This window comes from Papaver somniferum, chromosome 4 (genome assembly GCF_003573695.1).
Source record: "Papaver somniferum cultivar HN1 chromosome 4, ASM357369v1, whole genome shotgun sequence".
Classification (NCBI taxonomy): Eukaryota; Viridiplantae; Streptophyta; class Magnoliopsida; order Ranunculales; family Papaveraceae; genus Papaver; species Papaver somniferum.
The window spans coordinates 86943363-86958822 of NC_039361.1; the positions used below are offsets into that span (position 1 = coordinate 86943363).

A 15460-nucleotide genomic window follows, 5' to 3' on the forward strand; every position below is an offset into this window, starting at 1 on the left:
TGGATTCGACTACGAATTCAGAATAATAAAACAAGCATTACCATCCTATGGGATCGTGGATTCCACCATAGAATCAGAGTAATTAAGATTATTTATTACCATTTCATGAGATCAGTGGATTCGATCATGAAATCGGAGTAATGAGATAACACAGTTGTTTTATTGACATTATATGAGATCAAGCCGTGGATTCGATCATGGAATAGGAGCAATTGTTATTGCCATTCCATGGGATCAGGCCGTGGATTCGACCATGGAATATGAGCAATTGTTATTGCCATTCCATGGGATCAGGCCGTGGATTAGACCATCGAATAGGAGCAATAATAGATTATTCTGGGAATTCAGTAGTGAATGTCACGACAGGATTAATCTATTGCAGAAAAGATATTAGACAGTTAAAGCGTCACATCTATGCTGAATGGTGCATAGTCAGGGAGTCACGATGTTGTTTACGACCTGAAGGCGTTAGTGTTCTCAATCTACGAAGAACCGCCTGAATCTATGCACAGTCTCTCTACATAATCAGGGAACGGTGAGTGTCACCGACGTCCTGAAGGCGTCCGTCGCCCAACTATTCTTCTATGTGGATGTGGGTCTCTCTCCTGCAGTCAGGGAACAGTGAGTATCACCGACGTCCTGACGGCATTAAGCTCTCAATCTACTGAGAACCGCCCAAATACTTTATTCTGCATAGAGGTCACAACGAAATGCCAGGGATCGAACGCTCAGCTGGTGGAGGCTTTTCGAAAACATATTCATCATGGCTTTGTAAAATATGAATCGTTGCATGCTTGAAAGATGTGTCAAAAACATGCCTCATGATTTTACGGTTTTTTCCCTTTGTTGAAAATCCACCATCTATACTCCCAATGTGTCGTCCCATGCTTGGTGAGTTCTCGATGTTCTCTTGTACGATATTAACTGCTTGGTATAGTATGACCCGACGCCGTCCTTTATTCTTGGCATGTTATTACTAGCCCCGTGTCCTACTTTGACCAGATTCCTCTTATCTTTCCAACTACTTTGTCAGAGTATTTATTGCTCTGTTGTCCGACAGGCTTCTTTCCATCACATCCGAGCTCTGCTTGTTCACGTGCTAGCCTCAGGCTTTAAGGGAATGATTCGGTGCTTCACTCTTTCATCGTCCCTGGTACGACATTGCCCAGGATTGCTCCGCCTATGTATGTGGATTATTTACATCTACATTTATGCCCCTTCTTACACTCGTGTGCTTGGCACGAGGGTAAGAAACTGCTTCGGCTTTCACGATGCTGGCCATGCCGCGTTTCTCGCCATGCAGTTCCCCACTATCTTCATCTTTATGACCTGATACCTTCTCCTCCGGTCGTATCTTGTTCTCATTATAAATTCCGCGGTTGGACCCTTGAATATTTTTTTTCATTCTCCTTTTGATAATCAATACTTTCTCTTTCTTAGATTCCGCCACTTCTCTTTTACTGTTGGTTCTTCAGTTAGCTCCATCACCAGGTTTCTTCCTCAAAAACCCTTGTTTGTGCTTTAAACCTCGGTATTGTTCTTTGTTGCTGCTGCTATTGTTGTGGTCTTTGAACTTCATCGTTCTTCTTCGACTTACCTTCCGTTTTTCGTTTTCTCTCCAGTGCTCTCATGGATTCTTCGACTCCTTCTATGACTGAGAAAAGGTGTGTGAGTTATACTTTTTCCGATGAAGATATTGCTCCTCTTGAAACCTTGTTTATTGTTGACAGCCCATCGCATCATGATCATCACGCTCTTAATTCTATCTTTTCTGATGGTTCTCCTCTATTTTCATGTAGGAATGACAAGAGAGTTGCCAAAGATTTGACGGATGGTCAGTTCATCAAACATCTGAAAGATGATTATGATCTTCATGCTTACGATATCAAGCTGTTGTCGGGCCAAAAGGTACTAAAGAAGGAGGAAGTTCTAAAGTTTCCTCACTCGGCCGAGGAGACTATTATCACCAAAGGTCAATTAGAGCTCAGCTTACGCTTTCCTCTATATGATCCTAGCTGTCCTTTCATGTATGAAGTCTTTTCCCAGATTCGTTCATCTCGTTCCCTAGCTCAATGGAATTTTAACAACTTTCGCCTCATAGATGAATGGGAAAGGCGAGGGCGAGGAGAATGTACTGCTACTGCTTGGTCGACCTATGATTCCTCTCAAGCGGGCGACTCCACCCCTGCCAGCTTTGTTGCCAACTATCGAAGCGGGACTGCTACTAATGGTGATCTTGATGGTTTCGCTGCTAGTCATCATCGCAATAAGACTCCCACTTGGGGGTTTTAAGAAGTTTTTGTTGGATAAGGATCCTGAGGGAGGAGCAACTTCTAACAATCACGCCCGTCATACTAGCAACGTCGCTTGGGATCGGGTTCCTCTTGCTATTTACGGTCCTCTCTTAAGTGGCAAATTCCCGCCTCCGGCCGAGCCTTTTCCATTCTGGGTAGTTAATGCTGATCGGGTAAGTTGTTTTATCTGCTCAATTGGTCGGCTCGAGTAACCAATGAGGTAGTGTTTTAATTTGTTCGTATTTTTTCATCCCAAGTCTAAAAGTAGTCAGCCTAGGGTTCCAACCCTTCGTAAGAGGGATAGAGGTCCTAGTGCAGGAGTCGAGGAGGAGACAGGGTAAGCACTTCATCAGGCTCGGGTCTTTGTAATACGGGTAGACTTGCGATATGTTGTTTAATATTTTGGAAAGCTTCCTCACATTCCTCGCTCCATTTGAACTTTTCTCCTTTCCTTAGCGTCCCGAAGAAGTCTTTACATTTTTCCGACGATCGTGAAATGAAATTTCCTAACACCGCCAAGTTTCAGTTTAACCGTTGCACGTCTTTAATCGTTACCGGAGACGGCATTTCCAGGACGACCCTAATTTTTTTGGGGTCGTCTTTTATACCTTTATCAGTGATTATGTACCCCGGGAATTTAATCGAAGTTACCCAAAACACTCTCATCTTATATTTTCTCATAGTTTGGAAAATTTCCCGAAGGTCATCAATATGGCTGGATGCCACCCTGCTTTTTAATAGCATGTCGTCCACGTAGACCTCGATGGTGTAGTGTATTTTATCCTCAAACATGTCCTTCAATAACCTCTGATAAGTGGCACCTGCATTTCTTAATACGAACGACATTTTAGTATAACAATATAGCCCCCTTGGTGTAAAGAAAGATGTATGTTCCTGATCGTCGGGTGCCAAAGGGATCTTGTTGTATCCTGAGAACCCGTCTATTAGTGTTATCTCCTTGTATCCAATTATGGATTCCACTAGTTGATCGATGTTGGGGAGAGGCAAGTTGTCCTTTGGGAAAGCTTTATTCAAATCTCTGAAGTCGATACAAATCCTGACCCCTTCACTCCTTTTAGGGACTATCACCATGTTTGGTATCCATTGCGAGTAATCGGCCTTTCGAATGATTCCAGCCACTTGTAACTTCTTCAATTCAGTCTCTACCGCTGCTTGTAGCTCGGGTGAAATTCTGCGCATCTTTTGTCGGATCGACTTGAACTTGGGATCTATCCTCAGGTGATGTGAGCACACCTCAGGGTCAATATCCTCCATGTCGTGCATTTTCCAAGCGAATACGTCCATATGTTCTCGTAATAGAGTTATCAGCTGCTCTGACTGTTCATCCGATAACAAGGTCCCGATTCTAACTAATTTCGGTTCTTCCTCGGTTCCTAAGTTGATCTCCCGAGTAGACTCTGGCGCCGAGAATTTGGGATTTGGTTCCTTGATCGGTACCGTATCCTTTGATTGCTATAAGATCTCTTTCTTGCCTGCTTCATAGGCGATGAATGCTTGCGAAATGACTTTATCTAGTTCTTCCCCTGCCTTAATTTCCTTAGCTTTATTCTTTTCTCGACGTTGTCTTGATCGCTTCTCTTCGTTTTGTTGAATATCAAATTGCCTACATTGTCTTGCTGCCTGAGGATCGCCTATCACTTCCAAAACTCCCCGATAAGTAGGGAACCTCAACCTTTGGTGGTAGGCGGAGGTTACCCCTTTGATGCCTGCGATCCAAGATCGGCCGACAATCGCCTCATAAGGTGATACGACATCTACAACGCAAAAGGTGGTAAGGGTATCCAAGTACCCCTCCCCATCTGAGACTTTGAGCATTACTTCTCCCCTTGGTACGGTTACTGTCCCATTGAATCCATAGATCCCATAGGTTGAAGGAATTAAGATGTCATCAAATAGTTCCATCCTTTTGAACGTGTCATAAAAGAGAACTTCGACTGAACTCCCATTGTCCACTAGTATCCTTTTGACTCCCCATTTTTCAATGAGTAAGGTGATGACTAGGGGGTCTCCATGTGCTTGGCCATTCATCGGGACATCTTTAACTGAAAAAGTGATCGGCTGCATCATCCAGGCCTCCATAGGTAAAGTTTTTGCCACACTGAAAATCTATTTTCCAGCCCGATCTCTCTTGTGAATTCGTGATGTAATGCCAGTCCCCAAGTCGAATCCTTGTGTGGCCGAATGCGAGATGGTATTACAGACGAACTGGGTGCCCCGATCGATCCTTACCTGGTGCACAGGGGCGTCGGGTACGTTGGGTGTCGGTGTTGTTTGTTTAACAAAGTGACGCAAGTATCCATCCCGAATCAAATGTTGGATGATGTCCTTTACTTTCCGACAATTGTTGGTCGAGTGACCTCGGTATTGGTGATAATGGCAAAACTCGGGATGGTTCCTTGTCTCTTCGATTTCGGGTATCTGATGTCGCTTCTTTTCTCTACTTCCTTGAAGATTTCTTCTAGTGGTGCATTTAGAGGTGTGTAATTTCTCGGATCATGACAAGGCCTCTTTCCTTTCTTTATCCATTCCTTCTTTCCCGAACCTTGTTGTGGTGCCATTGGCCTCTTTTCTGATCGCTTTGAGTCCCCTTGAGGAGTTGCCCCTACTGCCGCACTAGCTTCTTGCACTCCTCTATCTTGTGCTCCTTCTTGTATTTCCTCCAGCGCAATGTAGTGTTCCTGCATCTTTCTCATCTCCTTTAATGTTTGCGGCTTCTCAGTGTACATAGCTATACAGATGGGATCGGACTTCCCTAAAGAATTATCTAACCCAAAGATCTGTTGGTCGACAGGCACTTTCCCGATATCGGTGCACAGTTTTCTCCATCTGTCTGTTAAAGATCTTAAGGGTTCCCGAAACCTTCGTGCCACATCAGAACTCTTCCATTGTAATAACGACATACCATACATCTTGATGTACCGTCGAATCTGGATGAGAATGTGGGAAGTGTGCATTTAGGGGGTCTTTTCTTCACTAATTACCTCCGCTGACTTGTCTTCCTCCCCATCTCCAGCCAACTTCTTAACCATTTGTTCAAGCTGCTCGAGCTTAGCTTTAGTCGAAGCATCGGGTCCACTATTTTGCACTTCTTCATCGGTCGAGGAATTCTCGGGAGGACCATATCCACTCCTTGCACGGTTGGGGTCGGGTGCCCGCCTTTGGCCGAGTGGTGGAGTTCTGGTGAGCCTTGATCGGGTGTGGTTGCTGGATGCCTCTTGGCTCGATGATACTCGCGACCTAGACCTATGGTTCAGAAGTTGATAATTCTCGTGCTCTAGTGCTAGGTTTCTTCTTCGTAATTCCATCATTAGGTCATCCTGCCTTCTCTGATTTTCTAGAATTTCCATCAATGTCGGGTTGGTGCTCTCATGGCTGGAGTGGCCGTTCACATGATTTCTTGTTGTGGTATGTGGCGCAGCTGGTGGTGCTGCTGGTGGCGCTATCGGAGATGCAACAGGGGCGATGTCTCGGGTTGTGTTATCTCGTCATAAACACACTTGCCTAAGCCGTTCTTCTTATTGATCCAAAGCATAATGGTACTCTGCGCGTTGTCGGGCTCGCCTACGGTCCTCTCGCATCATTTGCGCTTCCTCGTCGTCCTCTGTGTCTGATGTGATCATTCCATATAACATATCCCTTGGTCTCATTTGGCTCGGTTTGATGAGCAATCTTCTCGGGGAGAGATCATCGTCTCGGCCCATATCGACTTCGTCGTTGACAACGGCCATTCCTCTACCCGATGCTCGGGATTCTTCCGGCTGGTGTTGTCGGCTGTTTGGCTGTCATGAATATGTCACTCCTTCTTGCGCACTAGTTCCTGCTACCGTCCGATTCCTCAGGATCCTGCCTGTCCTTGAAGTGTTTTCCATCGGCTTGGGTGTACTTTCTCCTCCGAGATTCGTCCCTACCTACGTCAGCAAAATACACAACACCTCACTTTGAACTGTTTTCGAAAAAATTTAGGGATGAAGTGCAGGGGTTCTGACACCCAAAAGAGAAAAAATCCAACCAAGTACGATTCCATTTTACTTTGACATGCTAAACTCAGCAAATTAGGCGGTTTTGACCAATAGGACAATTTTTTAAAAGGTGTTATTTTACGTCACTTTCGGTACCTTTCCCATGCATTAATCATTATTTGTCCTAACATTCCTTGTGTCAGAAATCATTAACCATCTGTACATCTGATCGGAAAGTTTCTTTCTTGGCCAGGATTTGTAGTGGTGACTCCCGTCAATCGTTTTTCCGGTGTCCCAACTACACAGGTTGCCAAAACATGGTTTCTCGATTCTCTCCTCGGAACTCCGCAATAATAGCTTTACCTTGGGATTCTTTTTGCTTTCTAGCGACGTTATAAGGCTCTTGTCATGGGGTTAGGATGAGATCGTCACCGAAGTGCTCATCATACCCTTTCTAGCCATAGTTTTGGTAACCCTGACTCAATGATTTTGAGTCGGTTTTACCGCTGCTACTGTTGTGTTTGATTACTCTATGACGAAAAATGACCAGCGAGATAAAGCTTCACTTTAGCTACTAACGAACATCAAAGATGATATTTTGGGAGCTTTTGAATCTTTCTAATAGCTCGTCTTAGCCATATAAGGGAACGTAAAAGAAATAACACAATCGACCATAATTCTAATCTGAGATCTTATTTATAATTATTTCAAGAAGTTTGACGTAAAGAACATGTTTTTCGAAAGAAAGAACAACAAATCACAAGTTTCCTTGACTTATAAGATAAATAAATTTTCGTTTGACTATAGGAAACGAAACGAGAAGACAAAGACTTGATTTCAATCACCTGTTACCAAAGCTACTCGAATAAACAGATATTCGAGCTCAACGAGTTCAACAAAACAATTGTAAAAGAGTTTAAGAAAAAAGTTGCTTTCAAAAGACTCATCTACCAACTTTTATGTTGAACCACAAGAGTCTTTCACTTAGCATCGGCTGACATCATGAGATGATTTAAGAGCTTTGTAATCTCTCTTTAATGGACTTTATGTAAGGTATCTAAAGATGTTACACGGTCCCCTTAGTCGGCGCCAGAATGTAGATGTGGAAAATCCTACTACTACATCCAATGGATCTTAAGAACACCTAGCATAAGTAAACAAGCAATAGATGAACATGAACACATAATATATTTGGTTCGGTATGATTACCTACGTCCACGGGGGTAAAGAGATGATCTTATTACTCGATTCAAGGTTACAAATGATGATTCTCCCATAAAGGTTCTCTTCTCCCTCACAATGGTGTTACAGTACTCTTCTCTCTCTCGAATTGCTTGGCTTCTACTCTCTACAAAGCTCTCTATTTATAGACTCCCCTGATGGTACATCCAAACTACAGTGTATGTCGTAGTGTATCTTCTTTGCTGTTCTTCTCGGGTATCACGTGACATTCCTCCCAACGTGTCGTCCCAGGCTTGGTGAGCTCTCGATGTTCTTCTGTCCGATATTAACTGCTTGGTATAGTATGACCCAACGACGTCCTTTATTCTTGGCCTGATATTACTAGCCCTGAGTTCTACTTTGACCAGATTCCTCTTATCTTTCCAACTACTTTGTCAGAGTATTTATTGCTCTGTTGTCCGACAAGCTTCTATCCATCACATCTGAGCTCTGCTTGTTTACGTGCTAGCCTCAGGCTTTAAGGGAATGATTCGGTGCTTCACTCTTTCTTCGTCCCTGGTATGACATTGTCCAGGATTGCTCCACCTATGTCCGTGGATTATTTACACCTACAGTACCCTCTATTTTCTTTGATCAATAAACTCTTTTGACGACCAAAAAAAAAGTATTTAGAGAAGTTGGCAATCATGAATCCACCAAATTCTATTGGATGCTAATTTATTACCAAATTCTATTGGATGCTAATAGAGAGGTATCGATTAGCTCGAGGGAATGTGAAATTTGGTAAGTTGGTATCCTTATTAGGGATCGAAAACGTACAAACTGGTATCCCTATTAGTGATCGAAGACCTTCAGGGTGGTCTTATGCGAGAACCATAATAATGGCCTCTCTGTTTAGTTATTTTTCGTTTTTCAGACACTTTATCAAAAAAAAAACAAAAAATTAGCCATCGAAAATACTTCACACGCCCACAAATCCTCCCCCAAACTCGCATACCAATAATAATGGCCCCTCTGTATTCTTCAGTTAGAGGTGGGCATGGCCCAGTATAAACCGGTTTTTATTACATCGGCATCCAATCCAATACAGTACGATTTCAAATTTGGCATCCGCATCCATTCCAACATCCATCGGATATGCATCCAATGGATGTACGAATGAACGGATTGGGTGCGGATAATCCAATAGATTTGTGATAGTTAAAATTTATAATGAGAAAATAAAACCAATATAGATGACTTCTTATAGAACTTACACATTTTACATATGTATATAAATATAAAAATGACATGGACAACACTCCAAACAAACACCTTAAAAATTCCAAAACTATGTATATATTTTCTAGAAACTATATAAATGCACTAAATCTAACGGATATGGATTTCTAAAATTTCATCCACGTCCAAACATACGGTGTCCAAACATACGGTTGGTCCCGGTTAAATCCGCGGATTACTCACCCCTATGACTTCAGTAGGGCCGCACAAAGCAAAATCTATGGTGGAGGTTAACAATCTTGCAAAGCCTATCCAAACAAACAGTAATGATGATTTAAAGACTGATAAAAGCATACCCAAATTTGCAAGTTAAGGTCATTTCCTTCTTTTCGTATTTTAGTGGAGTATCTTTCTTTCTTGAAAACACAAAGTCCTATATTACACACATTAAAACATTACAGAGAGAGAGAGGACTGGATAAGATACAAGTTACTTTAGTCTAATTAACTTGTGCACAACTTAATACCTTGGGCTTCTCTCTAGACACAGAGCTCGACATGCATCCATTGGGTTTCCCAGCGCTACTACTCGGTAATGCTGATACCAGTGATGATGATCCACAATAACTGGTGGTAGATTTGGTGCCATTACTACTAGTATTACATTTCTTGTCATACACAATTACTTCATCTTCCTTATTAATCACCAGAGCAATATTCTTCTTCCTGCCATCATCATCATTACTGTTGCAGTTCTTTATGAGACTACCAGTGCAGCTATCACTACCACCACTAATGTGATCATCCTCATCCAGTTTATCATCCCGACCCTTCAAGTTGTTGACCATTACCTCTTTTCCACTAGGACTAAGACTAGGACTAGTTTGAAGCCTATGTTTTACAGGAACGTTGTCACTGCTAGCGCTATTACCTTGCGCCTTACCAACAGCAATTGGATCCGTAAGTTGTTTACCATCACGAGGCGGAGAGAAGATAACCGGTAGATAATCATCCTTGTGGCAAGCAAATTTCGAGTTATTGAAATGTTCCTTCAATTCTGCCAAACCCTTTTGAATCGTAAAGCATGCAAAACAAGAAGGAATAAGTAACATATTCAGGACCATTAAAGAGTAAAACACGTAAATGTTGGCCATGTTTGCTCTGTTAGGTTACCCGTGTGTTCAGAAATTAGGATGCATCCTAAAAATTGCATAATGAACAGAAATCATTTCGTACCTGCAACCGAGCATAAGTAACTTCACAAATTTTTCTGGAATTAAAAACTTCCCATTGCTGTAAATGGAGAGCTTTATAAAGTCTACATGCTGCTTGTGGAGTTGTCAAGTTAACAAATCCGTATCCCACATTGCATTTGTTACTGTCAATTCAACCATCCATTATTGGAATCAAACCAACCAACAACAACATCTACCTCAACTCAAAAGTCAAAAACAAACATCAATGACAAAATTTGACTAAACAAAATCATCAAACAGTAGAAATCTTAAAATCTTACTTGAAGTCAATCGGAAGATAAACAAAATCATAAGCAGACAACGGCTGATTCTCATCACCCTCAGCAAAAGTCTTCTCATTGCAGCGAATACAATGGTTGTCTAACATGTTTAGCACTAGCTTTTGACTACAAAAAAACAAACCCAACCAGACAAAAAAAATAATAATTATTATGAAGAAAATAAATGCTACTTATAAAATAGTAGTACCATGAATCCAAAGAAGAGGACTGGGAAAAATACCTGTACTTGTTTGGTATGTTCTTGATCATTACAGTAGTTCTTGCATCTTTAATGAAACTTGATGATGATTCTACTACAGCATCATCATGTATCAAGTATTTAACATCTGAAGTCCTCTGTTTACCTTTCCATTGCCTACTAGTATTACTTCTTGGTTGTAATCGCTTATGATTACCCGCTTGCTGTTTGGTAGTACCTGCACTACTATCTTTAATTTTCTTACCCTTCTTAGATGATGAACTAGCAGCACTAGAATTCCTCTGATTCTTGTCAACACCACCAACTCGTGATGTACTCATTGAAACTTCTAAGCCTCCACCTCCGGATTTTTCTCTCTGGTTGTTCATAGGAATGCAAGAATCAAAATCTTTACCCAACTCATGTTGCATTTGTGGGTAATTCGTAAGCCTAGAGTAAAAACTGTTTATTGAGTAATTCATAGATGCTAGCCTTCTTCTAGTACCTCCTGGACGACTGAATTCAATTACAACGGTTTGACCATTGATTTCTTTACCATTCATTTCATATAAAGCTTTAGCAGCGTCTCTGATGTCAAAAAACTCTATGAACCTCTGTTGTCTTTTTGATGGAGTCTCCCTCAATTCCTTAATTGGACCTACAAGTGAGAAACAAAAAACTATAAACCGTAAAAAAAAAAAAAAACTACGAAGTAAAAATCAACAGTAAAAAGGAAAAATTCCATGCATGGAGAAGAAGAAGAAGAATAGACAGACCCCACACTACATAATGCATTGAGAATATCAACAGGGAAGAGGGTATTTGAAAATTCATACCAAAAACTTGAAAGATTGCTTTAAGCTGAGCAGTAGAAACACTGATGACCAAATTGAAAAGCACTATAGTTCCTTGGTTATGTCCATCTACTAAACATGATGTAATCATAGTTGGTAAAGTAAATTCTGCCCAAACTGTTCTTCCAGCGATAAGCCCAGGTTGATAGTGAGGAAGAACATGACGATGAACAACACTAGTACTCATATTCTCTATGACCCATGAAGGAGAAGGTACGAAGAATGGGTTGATTGTGTTGTTTGGTTGATAATGTTGCCCTTGTGTTAATTTACTTTGTAGTTGTATATGTTTTCCTTGAAGCTCACCCAAAGCCGATTGAGCATGTCTAACATCGAAAAAATGAACGATTACATTTCCTTCTAGTACTAGTCTTTGCATTTCAACTCCTCTTATTTCTCCAAACACTCCTAATTCTCCTCTTAAAACCTCTTCATTAACTTCCCGTGGTACTAAACTTATTAACAGTGAACGTGTTGCTGAAAAAGTTGTTGGTGGTGGCGGAAACACCATAAGTGGAGGTTGTGTTGCTGGTGGAGGTGGAGGTGGAGGTGGTGGTGGGGGTGCATGTAGTGGTGGTGATGGTGGTGTAAAATACAGTGTATAGGGTACATGATGAGAAGAAGGGTATGGAAAGTACACATGAGGTTGAACAAGGGTAAATTGACAAGTAATTCTTGGTATGAATTCTTGTGCCCGAGGATCTAAACTCCCATGAAAACCATCCATGGAGAAAAAAAAGTTCAAAATCCAGAAATCTTACAGTAAAAAACCAGACCCAGAATTTGTTTTATGTTTTTGTTTCTTCTCTCTAAGAATTTTGTCTAAAGAAAATAATCAGAAGCACAAGAGAGAAGCATTAAATGATGGAGATGTTTTTATTGCCGGCGCACGTTAAAGACCAAACCAACAAGACTTTACCTTCCCAAAGTTACTACGGCCGTGTCACTATCCATCACTCAATCTCCTTATATCTCTCTGATCTCTCCATCTCACTCACACAACCCTCTCTCGAGGAACTAAACTCTAGAGAGAGAGTATTAACAGCAGCCCATGAACCTCTTTTTTTGGTTTTTGGTTTTCTCTTTTTTTCGGAGGATTCGGTGGATGAAAAATTGAAGCTAAATATTAGAAGTAAAAAAATTAATTAAATACAATGCCATATAGAGTACCGGCATTTGTGGTGTCGTTGTTTGTTGTATAAAAGTAGAAACCGTTTAGGGTATCTAGGGTTGTTGTATAATGTGGGTGTATTTAAGGAGTCATGTTAATAGGAGGGAAAGAATGTATTGGAGGAGGGAAAGATTATAAGGAGGGAACAAAAATTTCAAGGAGGGACTGAATTTTTAAGAAAGAGATAAAATATCGAACATGTCCTTCAACTTGAATAGGCTAAGGTTCAACGGCCACCAAAAACAATAGGTAATTCGATTTTCTTTCATAAAATTCGGAATTTACAGTCTCTTTAACCTCTTCAGAGAACCCGCATCACCATCGTGAAAAAATCAATTATCAAATTGTTTACTGCTTGTACCCTATTAAAATAGTGTACGTGCGTAACCGTACAAGCTATTTGATATCGGTAAAATATGGTTTGTCAAAGAAACCCATTAGGTTTATCATGGAAACTCATCGGTTTGTTAAAAAAACCCGTGGGTTTATTGAGGAAACTCACATGGCTTATTACAGAATCTCGGTTCGGTTTATTGGGGAAACCCACATGGCTTATTATAGAAGCCCAGTTGGTTTATTATGGAACCCCGTGGTTTATTGAGGAAACCCACATGGCTTGTTATAGAAGCCCGATTCAGTTTTTGTGGAAACCCATGGGTTTATTGAGGAAACCCACATGGCTTATTATAGAAGCCCGGTTGGTTTATTATGGAAACCCGTGGGTTTATTGAGGAAACTCACATGGCTTATTATAGATGCCCGGTTAGATTTATTATGGAAACCCGTGGGTTTATTGAGGAAACCAACATGGATTATTATAGAATCCCGGTTGGTTTATTATGGAAACTCGTGGGTTTATTGAGGAAACCCACGTGGCTTATTATAGAAGCCCGATTCGGTTTATTGTAGAAACCAAGGGCTTAATATAGAAGCCCAGTCTAGCTTATTATAGAAGCCTAAATGACTTGTTTTAGAAGTCATTTTGAGATAGACACAAATCTTGGAAGATAGACAAGGATCTTCCAAGATAGTTATAAATTTTGAAGAGATAAATATGGATCTTTCAAGATGGATTCAAATGTTGTCGGGAGATACACAAATCTTGAGAAGATAATAAGGATCTTCCAATATGTACTCAAATCCTATGAAGATAGACAAGGATCTTATAGGATATACTCAAATCTTGTGAAGATAGACAAGGATCTTCCAAGATAAACTCAAATCTTGACAAGATATGTAAGGATCTTTCAAGATAGCCAAGAATCTTCAAGGATAAGTACAAATTTGGTAGTTATTCTGGATAACCACAAATCTAGGGTTATTATGGAACCAGATTAGGGTTTTAGGCCTATATATATAGGCTAAAATCCAACTCAAAAGGGACACTATTTCTATTCCTTTTCTCCACAACTAGTTGTTTAGAACTCTTGTTGGTTTTAGCATCGGAGTGTCTTTGCAGGTACCCCCCTAATTTTTATCATCAATTCATTGGAGAACATAATCAACAGCGGCGTTTCGATCATCATACACACATCTCGAAGATTGTTGGGGTAATTAATTTTGCACCAACATCTTTTGGCGCCGACTAAGGGGAATACGAGCAAAGATCGTGTTCTCTGAGTGAAAGAAGTTGTTCCCAAACGACTTTGGAAACTAGGGTTTCGAAATCCTTGTAATCAGAATACGTTGCAGAAAGCTGTGAACTTTTTCAGAAACGTTTTGATCAAAGTTGCAGAAGATCCAGAAAGTTGCAGAAAGTTCTGAAAGTCACGATCCAGAAAAATTGCAGAAAGTTCTGAACGTCGCGATCCAGAAGGTTGCAGAAAGTTCTGAAAACCGCGATCCAGAAAGTTGCAGAAAGTTCTGAACGTCGCGATCCAGAAGGTTGCAGAAATTTCTAAACGTCGTGATCCAAAAAGTTACAGAAAATTTCAGAACGTCGCAATCCAGAAAAGTTGCAAAAAGTTTTGAACGTCGCGATCCAGAAAGTTGCAGAAGATCAGTTTCAGAATCTTTGCATAAGAAAAGGTTGTTAAAAGCAAAGTTAAAAAAGAAAGAGAAACATATGGATTCTTCAAGAGCAAATCGACTTGAGATGGACGTTGATGCACCTACCGAAAATCCTTCAGGTCAACATGCCAACATTCGAACTCTAAGGAGCGATTTCGTCCAAACTAACCAAGATGAAAGGGAGAGAAGGGAAATATATGTTTCATCAACAACATCGGCTGCTCGTTCTTTAAGATCCACTCCGATTCCCGGAGGAAACAATATTTTGATGCGTAGATCACAACCCTGAATCATAGCGAAAGCCTCAATCGTCAAAGAGGGATACCAAGTCAACACCAAGCATCCTGGAGCTTCGTCAAGAGGACATTTCTAATAGAGGTGTGCGAAATACCTCACATAATGCACAAGTTAACAATCCACTAGTTGTGCCAGTTAACAATCCATAACCCGTGCAAGTTAACAACCCTCAAGTGACTTCTATCGACTTGACGTTACGTGAACGTTTCCGGGAGCTGGAAAGAGAGAACAAACGACTCAAAATCGCATTGGAGAAAAGAAAGGAGCTTGAGGAAGCAACTATCCCGCATCCGGAAGTGATAGGTCGAACCGTCATAACCATCGAGAATCGGGCTTCCCTCGTAGAAGGGACGAAGTTCTTGACGATCGTCGGCTCAATTGAAGTGACGCGAGAAGAAGCGAGGAGGTCAGGAATGATTATCAAAGTCGCGATCACCATAATGAAGGCTATTATGATCGTTATATTCCCGATGATGATCATTACTACACGGTCGAGCAAGATAGGCGAACAAGACCAAGTCATAGGAGACATAGATAAAGGGATGATCATATTAATGATGATCACTCAAAAAGGTCTAGACGTGATACATACCACTCTAAAAGGATAACGGATCCTTTCAGGAATGAGCGGATTCACAAAGAAACTGAAGGAAACTCGGTAAGAGGTGAAGAACTCAGCAAAAAAAGGTTTCGTGAATGATTGAAGAATTGTTATCCAAAAGAAAACCAAAGATGAA

The 15460-nt window shown here is 41.0% G+C and overlaps 2 protein-coding genes across 2 annotated transcripts; both read right to left on the reverse strand.

Annotated features, from left to right (window-relative positions):
* Positions 1 to 3767: 3767 nt before the first annotated feature.
* On the reverse strand, positions 3768 to 4394 carry LOC113272765. Its single transcript, XM_026522562.1, has one exon. The coding sequence runs from the start codon at positions 4392 to 4394 to the stop codon at positions 3768 to 3770; it is 627 nt and encodes a 208-aa protein (XP_026378347.1).
* Positions 4395 to 9038: 4644 nt separating this feature from the next.
* On the reverse strand, positions 9039 to 12077 carry LOC113274064 (protein terminal ear1-like). The gene is made up of 5 exons (XM_026523587.1): positions 11228 to 12077; positions 10434 to 11049; positions 10193 to 10318; positions 9913 to 10054; positions 9039 to 9743 (listed from the first exon to the last, which is right to left on the reverse strand). The coding sequence occupies exons 1-5, from the start codon at positions 11970 to 11972 to the stop codon at positions 9177 to 9179; spliced, it is 2196 nt and encodes a 731-aa protein (XP_026379372.1). The 5' UTR covers positions 11973 to 12077; the 3' UTR covers positions 9039 to 9176.
* Between the last annotated feature and the right edge of the window lie 3383 nt (positions 12078 to 15460).

What these genes read in the sequence shown, in the direction of transcription:
- LOC113272765 (XM_026522562.1), bottom strand. Translation starts at nt 4,394, where the DNA reads ATGGAGGCCTGGATGATGCAGCCGATCACTTTTTCAGTTAAAGATGTC.
- LOC113274064 (XM_026523587.1), bottom strand. Translation starts at nt 11,972, where the DNA reads ATGGATGGTTTTCATGGGAGTTTAGATCCTCGGGCACAAGAATTCATA. An exon ending in AACATACCAAACAAGTACAG is followed by an intron (nt 10,319 to 10,433) that starts GTATTTTTCCCA and finishes GTTTTTTTGTAG; the next exon opens with TCAAAAGCTAGTGCTAAACA. An exon ending in TATCTTCCGATTGACTTCAA is followed by an intron (nt 10,055 to 10,192) that starts GTAAGATTTTAA and finishes TTGAATTGACAG; the next exon opens with TAACAAATGCAATGTGGGAT.